The sequence below is a fragment of the Trachymyrmex septentrionalis genome, unplaced genomic scaffold (assembly GCF_001594115.1).
Source record: "Trachymyrmex septentrionalis isolate Tsep2-gDNA-1 unplaced genomic scaffold, Tsep1.0 scaffold161, whole genome shotgun sequence".
In the NCBI taxonomy this organism is placed as follows: Eukaryota; Metazoa; Arthropoda; class Insecta; order Hymenoptera; family Formicidae; genus Trachymyrmex; species Trachymyrmex septentrionalis.
The window spans coordinates 1,208,981-1,216,913 of NW_017304770.1; the positions used below are offsets into that span (position 1 = coordinate 1,208,981).

The 7,933-nt window shown below is 32.7% G+C and overlaps 1 protein-coding gene across 5 annotated transcripts; it reads left to right on the top strand.

Annotated features, from left to right (window-relative positions):
- The first annotated feature begins 2,167 nt into the window (after window positions 1–2,167).
- Window positions 2,168–7,680, top strand: LOC108746213 (DNA replication complex GINS protein PSF1-like). Of its 5 annotated transcripts, XM_018482841.1 has the most exons (6): window positions 2,168–2,396; window positions 2,663–2,826; window positions 4,340–4,410; window positions 6,452–6,516; window positions 6,771–7,077; window positions 7,409–7,680. In XM_018482841.1, the coding sequence occupies exons 3-6, from the start codon at window positions 4,342–4,344 to the stop codon at window positions 7,550–7,552; spliced, it is 585 nt and encodes a 194-aa protein (XP_018338343.1). In that variant the 5' UTR covers window positions 2,168–2,396; window positions 2,663–2,826; window positions 4,340–4,341; the 3' UTR covers window positions 7,553–7,680. The 5 variants fall into 5 exon arrangements, with proteins under 5 accessions (XP_018338343.1, XP_018338344.1, XP_018338346.1 ...); XM_018482842.1 differs by lacking the exon at window positions 2,168–2,396 and having other exon boundaries at window positions 2,566–2,858; XM_018482844.1 differs by lacking the exons at window positions 2,168–2,396; window positions 2,663–2,826 and adding an exon at window positions 3,753–3,817.
- The last annotated feature ends 253 nt before the right edge of the window (window positions 7,681–7,933 follow it).

Sequence of the window (7,933 nt, forward strand, 5' to 3'; positions counted from 1 at the left end):
CCCCTGAACGTTGCGTGCCGTTTCTTAAATTTTGCAATTTTGTAATTTGCGAGAATTGTCCGCGACTTGATCGTTAATCTTAGCGTTAATCTGCCTGGTCTTACGCTTTCCATACGTATTTATTATTGATTTTTCTCTCGGAGCGACATTCACGAGGAGATACCGGGTTCCTTGTTTTAGTTTTTAAGATAGAGAAAAAAGAAAAGAATATAAAATTTTAGTGTTTCGAGGAATTCGAGATCTCTATGAAAGAAAAGAGTCGCGTGAGTCCGCCGGACGTAACACTATGTATCTTTAATAAAAACCTTCCTTTTCTCCCTACAACTTTCTTAATATCATTATTAGGAGTCTTATAATACCATGAAATATGTACGTCAGTTAAGACTGCTCAGCTTTACGCATGTGCACAAAGTTTCCTAGAGCAGACGAATTCTTGTCATCTCCTATCACTGGTTCAGTATTAACATTTCTAGAGTCAATCGAGTTACTCGATCCACTCCGGATTCAAAGATCGAGCTCGCAGAGCTAATACGGATTTTCGCCTAAATTAAATTCATAACCTGGATATTTATGATAATGTATGTAACTAATTCGTTAACACTTAACGCACATTTATCTCTTTTAATACTTCTATTTTACAAATAGTGTTTACAATAGTATTTGAACTGTTATGATATTGTCTGAGTTCAAACACTCAAACAAATGCTATCATATAAAAATTGATGAAGTACATTATGTATAATATATATATATTTAACGAGAAAAGTAAGTTTTTAATTCTTTTCTTCTTTCTCCCTGAATTTGAAGTTACGTATTTAAAAACAAAGAATTTGCTAGGTAATTTTTAGATTAAAACTTATGTTGCACACATAAATGAATGAAATAAAATCAAACTGTATTAATATATTGAAGACTCTAACGAATATAAATCAAGTGATATAACTTATAAATTATTGAAATTTATTTTGCAATGTAGTATTTTCTTTTAAGAAAATACACTTTGCATATAAGTCTGTTACATTTATGTATAATAATTTATTTTTAATATATAAGACTATTATCAGTTTCTAGTAAAGCGAAAGACATTTTCAATTAATAGGTATTTTTTATTTATTCATAAAAATAAACAATTTCATTTTATAATCTAACCTTAAAAGACAGTTTACAACTTTGTAGCATTTGGAATTAATTTTTGATACTCGGATTGTTCGAAGATTACATGATCAAGTTCGCCATCTGCTAGCTCGCACTCAGATTTATGGCTCTTGCACACCAGTGCGATGCGCGATATGCGATCGTTTGTCGCGTACGAGAAATGTTCAACTTCGTCCAACTTTTGCTGCGACGTCGCAATACTTGCAAAAATTATATATGTGCTTATTGGACTGTGTTTGGAAATTTATCTGGGTGCATCCATTTGTATTATTTATTCTCGTTTAACACTTGATAAATAACAAGGATAAAATGATACATAGATGCACTCGAGTGAAGGCAACCTGGGGATCGATTGTGGATTTTGAAAGGAGGTGAAAATTACAAAAGTTAGCAAAAGTTACTAAGTATTGACCAATTAAATTATGAATACTCTAGTGAATTTGCTCATTTTTGTAATTTTCACCTCATTCGAAGATACACAATCGACTCCCTGGATGTCGCGCATCGCATATCGCATGTCGTGCATTGCGCTGGTGAGCAACATTATATTGCCGAACACACCTTGTATATACTGTGGTTGTATATACTATTGGATGTTTTCCAATTGCTTAACACATCTTAGCACAAACGTACACAGGAATGCACAAAGTGTATCATTGTGCACGATTCAATTGAAACAGAATGTGTACATTGTGTATGGTTGAGACCCGTTTCGGATAGAGTTAGATGAAACGTAGCTTTTTCCGCCTGTATTAAATAAAAAAAAGTAAAAGTGCCGACCAGACTCAACGTCTTCAACTCTGATTTATAGTCACCGCAGTTAGTAACATGTAATTGTCACTAAGGAGTCGATTTTGTAATTCGAGTGAGATCACTCACTTTTCGCATTTTCATCTCACGTGAGTTTGTCGCGTAATTCTGTAATGATGAACTGAAAATACAAAATCACTAGATTTGACGGTGTGGGGAAAAACGTGAAAATGTGAAGTGAAACATAATCCGTGGTTCGATTCACGTTCACAACGCTTAAAAATCATTTCATCCTTGTTGTTTGTCAAATGTTAAACAAAGACAAACGATGCTCATGAGTTGTCAGCATAAATCGGCCATAAAGTTCAATTTTTTTTTATTCCTAATATTTTTCCAATTCTAGAATTGAAAACGAATGACGAATAAGTCAAACTTCGATTAAAAGTGGTTAAAAGTAAACCGTTATGGAATTGAGTCTAAACGATTTTCTGGTATTATTTACAAAGTCAATCCTGTTGAAAATATCTCTAAGCATTCTTTGTGTAATTCTCATATGTGGTTCAAAGATCTCTTCATCCTTTTCATCCAGTAACAAAATTGCTACTATGTATATTGCCACGATTTTATTTTTGTATTTGGATTGTGCAAAATTATATATTTAACCTTAAAACTGTCAATTCAGTCGATCCAGTCGGCTGTGGTTCCTTTCTCGCTCTATTTCTCAGCTTTTCTTTCTCGGATCATACCATTCGACAAGAAATTTCTTGCCAAACGAACTTCCCTGAGAGTGCTCGCAATTGCACCATGATGAAAGTTAAGCCTGCGTTAGCATCGCAGCCAATATGGTGGCAAGATTCTAATCCAACTAGCAATTCAGCAAGAAAAGCCTCGTGTATCGCCGACTTTAGGAAATCACACGATGTGAGATGGCTCACATTTTCACCATGATAAAAGTTAGAGAATCGATACCTAGAAAACACAAGCTTACACAGCCTTATTACATAGGGCTATTACAATTGGAAAGCATATATGTATATATATACAGCCTGTATATACTGTGACAGTGGGGTGTCAGAACAGTCTTTTTAGAGCGATCTTTTTATTGAGTGCTCTCCAATTGCAATATTGCTAAAAACTTTCGTGTACACGGCGACACAAATTGCGTTTCAATTGTCCGTTATCGTCGACACAACGCTACACATTTGTACTCAGTCGAGGGCTGTGTAAGCTTGTGTTTTCTAGTGACAATTACATATTACTAACTGCGGCGATTATAAATAAGATTTGAAGACGTTGAGTGGCCGGCACTTTTACTTCTTTTTATTTAATACATACGGAAAAAGCTACATTTAATCTAACTTTATTCGAAACGGATCTTAACCATACACAGCGTACACATTCTGTTCCAATTGAATCGTGCACAATGATACACTTTGTGCATTCCTGTGTACGTTTGTGTTAAGATGTGTTAAGCAATCGGAAAGCACCTACTGTCTAGAGTCTAGGCTGCAATTTCTAGGCAGTTAGGCTATGAAAAACTTCCTGAGGAAAATTTTACTCGAAATATATAGTGCACGTAACGGATGCTATAACATATAGAGTAAAATCTTCCTCGGAGAAGTTTTGAAACGTAGCCTAAGATGTTATTTTTCTTTTGTTCGAGGCGGCGTAGTTGTCTCGACCCAATAAACACTAGTCTATATACACTCCACTGTCTACATGACAAATTGGGTACATCCAGAAGTACGACCGCTTCCTGAGCGTTCAATGAGCTCTTGCATCTGATTGGCATATTCCATTAGATCTAAAAATATAGACCAAACAGGTATGAACGCTCAGTAAGCGGTCGTGCTTCTGGATGCACCTATTAATGATTGTGTAAAACCGGTTTTACATTAGTTGCAAGCCAATTGTAAGTTTGTTGCAACAGCCAATCTAAAGCTTGCATTTCGAAATGCTTTATATTGGCTGTCGCAATCGATTTTACGTAGTAACACTTCAGTCAACTTTAATGCTCAATATTTCGTTTTGCAGAGGAGTCTCGGACTTTTTTTTGTTAGATTCTTTCATTTCATACAAAAACGCGTTGAATGAGCCCAATTTCATCGAAATCGGAGGTAGTTCTTTTGAAGAATTACCCTCATTTTGTCTCTGTGACAGATTTCCTAACCTCAATAGTTGTCAACTTTAACGCTTAATATCTCGGTTCGCGGGGCAGAGCTACACTTTTTTCTACCAGATTATTTCATTTCATGCAAAAACGAGTCGAATAAGCCTAATTTTATTGATTTTTGGGTTAGTTGATGCTAAACTGAATAATTACCAGAATGGCTAATTAAGTCTTTTCACTTAAATAAAGACAAGTTGAAAGTTGTGACGTTGAAATAGTGGCAAACATAAATTTTATAACAAATATTTTTATTTTATTTTACAGATATGTTTGGGAAAGAAGCTGTTAAGCTCATAACGGAGCTCGATATGCATGAAGATATTCGACCATTTAATGTAAGTATTATAAATATTATCTCGGATAGTAAAATGTAGCAAGATGTCGACAGACTGTTAGCAGATTTGATCAGAAGATGTTAGCAGACCACAATTGATGTCATATTCTGTTCCTGTTCTGTTGACAGAACCTGTTCTATGCAAACAGGCTGGCAGCAGATATCAAACAGAACTTGCTGATAGAATCTGATAGCAGATTGCAAGCAGAAACCGAGCAAAATCTGTCATTTTCATTTAAATCTACCTGGTTTCTTATAAGAAATTTTGCATACATATATATAAATGGTTATATATAATTATACATAATTATCTATTTATGTATACTGGTGTGAAAACTGGAAACAATCAATATAATTTTATTGCTAAAAAATAAATATTTTAAACAAGGATTCTCTCTCTTTAAAATAGCAAAGAAAAATTAATCTGGGCTGAATCAGCACGAGAGGTGCGCAATAAAATTTTAACAAATAGTTACTCTATTTGATATGTTGATGTCTTTTTTATTTAAAGTCTTGAAAAATGATTAAACTTATTGAACTCATTGAATGTTTCGATTCTCTTTGGAATCTTCTTCAGCAATATGCCTAATCCATATTAGATTTCGCGAGTAAACAAGGTAGAGTCACTTACAGGTTGCTAAAACTGTAGTGGAATCTGTTTAAATTCACATACTTGAGACTTAAAATCAAATAAGTAGCAAGTAACTCACCCATACAATCGCCAAATCTTGTTATGAAGCTTTGGATGCTATTAATATCACAAATAAGCTTTTTAATATATCTTATGTGGATTTGATTGAAAATCCATCTAAGCCATCCGGAGTATGAATAGGTCTAACGAGCGTTTAAATTGACAAGATCAGATCGAAGGAAAACAATAAGTCATAATAAATGTAAAGGCAGTATATTCAGATTAAGTTGCTGATTTTACAATATATAACATATATAATATATAATATATTTAACATATATATAATATATATATTTAACATATGTAATGTCAAGTCAGATATAATAAGTATAAGAACGGAAAATTATTGTAATAGTTTCAAATATAATTTAATACAAGAATTAAAAAGAGTCAAAAGGAAAATCTAAAACAAGTCAAATTAATAGCATCCAAAGTTTCATGACAAGATTTGGTGATTGTGTGAATGAGTTACTCGCTATTTATTTGATTGATTTTAAGTAAGTCTCTTAAATAAGTAAATTAAAACAGATTCTACTACAGTTTTGGCAACCTGTGACCTGTGAGTAACTCTATCTTGTCCGCTCGCGAAATCTAATATGGATTAAAAATATTGCTAAAAAAGATTCTAAAGAGAATCGAAACGTTTAATGAGTTCAATGACTTTTGTTTCTCAAAACTTTAAATAAAGAAGACATCAACATATCAAATGGAGTAACAAATTTATTTGTTAAAATGTTATTGCACACCTTTCGCGCTGATTTTCATTAGCCCAGATTAATTTTGCTTTTGTTATTTTATTGCTAAAATATTATCGATTAGCTTCACATTTCAAAATACGCATAAAAAAGTTATTTGATTTTAAAATAATCAAAAAAATAATTGGAGATTTAGAAAGCACACTCCAAAAAAGCTTGGGAATCTCTAAGAGATTAACCTATTTGATTCACATACACCAATTCTTATAGGGCTTCTGGACGTTTTCTTTTTACGAGAAGCAAGTCCATCTCACAGTGAGGTCATATATGAAAATAGCAGATCTTGCTCAGTTTCTGCTGCCAATTTATCATCAGGTTATGTCAGCAGACTCAACTCGCAATCTGTCAAGTTATACAGCAGACTGTTTAGTTTCTGTCACCAAACTTGCTGGCATAGTATATTATCAGGCTTTGTCATATTTTTGACAGCAGTTTGCTGACATTATCTGATAGTACAAACTGAATACAATTTATTGTCTTTCTGCAATCAGAAATTGGTAGCAGACTCTGCTCAAAACTTGTCTCTTCGGATTTGGTATCTGGGATTATAGGTTATTGTTATTAAAATTAGGTATAAAATTTCTCATAATTTGTAGGAACAGGTGATGCGACAAGTTTTTGAAGAGATGCAAACACTTTATGAAGCCAATTTGATAGATAGGTATAGTATGTGTTATATGGCGTTCATTAAAGTCTTTACAATTATTAACAAATTATATGAAAAATAAAATCAAAAAGAGAGTAAAATATTATGTATGTATGATCAATGTATGATGACAATATAATTTAATGAAATAACATTTTAGCTGTCTTGTAATTTACAGGAAAAGCTACATTTCACTAGTGATTAGATATCGATTTTAATAAGTTTTCTTTACTTTTTGCAAATGTTTCAGACTTTCCAAAATGTTTCAGCAACGCAATACAGAACGAAAGAAACAACGCGTTGTTACCGTCGGTACATTTTCGCCATACGGCTCTGCTCAGGAATAAAAGATGCATACTAGCGTATCTATATCATCGGATCAGACGATTACGGCAGATGCGCTGGGAATTGGGCAGCATCCTACCAACCGAGATAACCACCAACTTATTGAATGCAGAGATGCAATGGTTTCAGAACTATAATAAATCTCTGGCCACCTACATGAGATCAATAGGTGATGATCATGGATTAAATCTGACTGTGAATATGAATCCTCCAAAGACGCTATATGTTGAGGTAAATATTTCTCTCCTAGTCTCTCGTATATGTGGCAGAACATTCATTGTGCAAGAATATTTTTTCATTTTTTTTTTCGTTTGAATTTACAATCTTCTTGCTTCTTGCTTTATAAGTATTTTTATTTATAAATCATGGATTATACAGGAATACAATTTTGGATGTTTTATTAATATAAATTTTTATTTAAAAAAATTTATTTAATAGAAGAAAACAAGCTTTCTTTTGGATATGTGTAATACATATGAAATATAAATTATGGATTTTATGTATGTATGTATTATACTAAAATAATTGAATGTGATACTAATAATTAAATGATTTTTTTCAGGTGAAATGTCTAAGTGATTTCGGCAAACTAGAACTCGACGATGGTGAGGTCATTACATTAAAAAAAAATACATATCATCTGTTACCAAGAGCTACATGTGAACCACTTATCAGACAAGGCATACTCGAACACCATAATGCATAATGTATAATTAAAAAAAGTTTCTTCCTATTTCTATCATTTCTTTTATACATTTATATTGTGTATTTTTTTATTGTTGCAAACACTATTATCATTGTGTGTGCATCTCAACGTAAAAATAAATACACACGCAAAACAAACATTTTTTAGTGCAAAATGAAACATAAAATGCGAATTTTATGTTTTACTATTAGTTTCATGTTCTTAGTTTGTTCTTTTTTAATTTTTTCCATTATTCTTTAATCTCCGATAAATAATCTTTATTGTTACTGCACATATTCTGAATGTGTGTGTGTGTGTGTGTGTGTGTGTGTGTGTGTGTGTGTGTGTGTGTGTGTGTGTGTGTGTGTGTGTGTGTGTGTGTGTGTGTGTATAGTAATAATA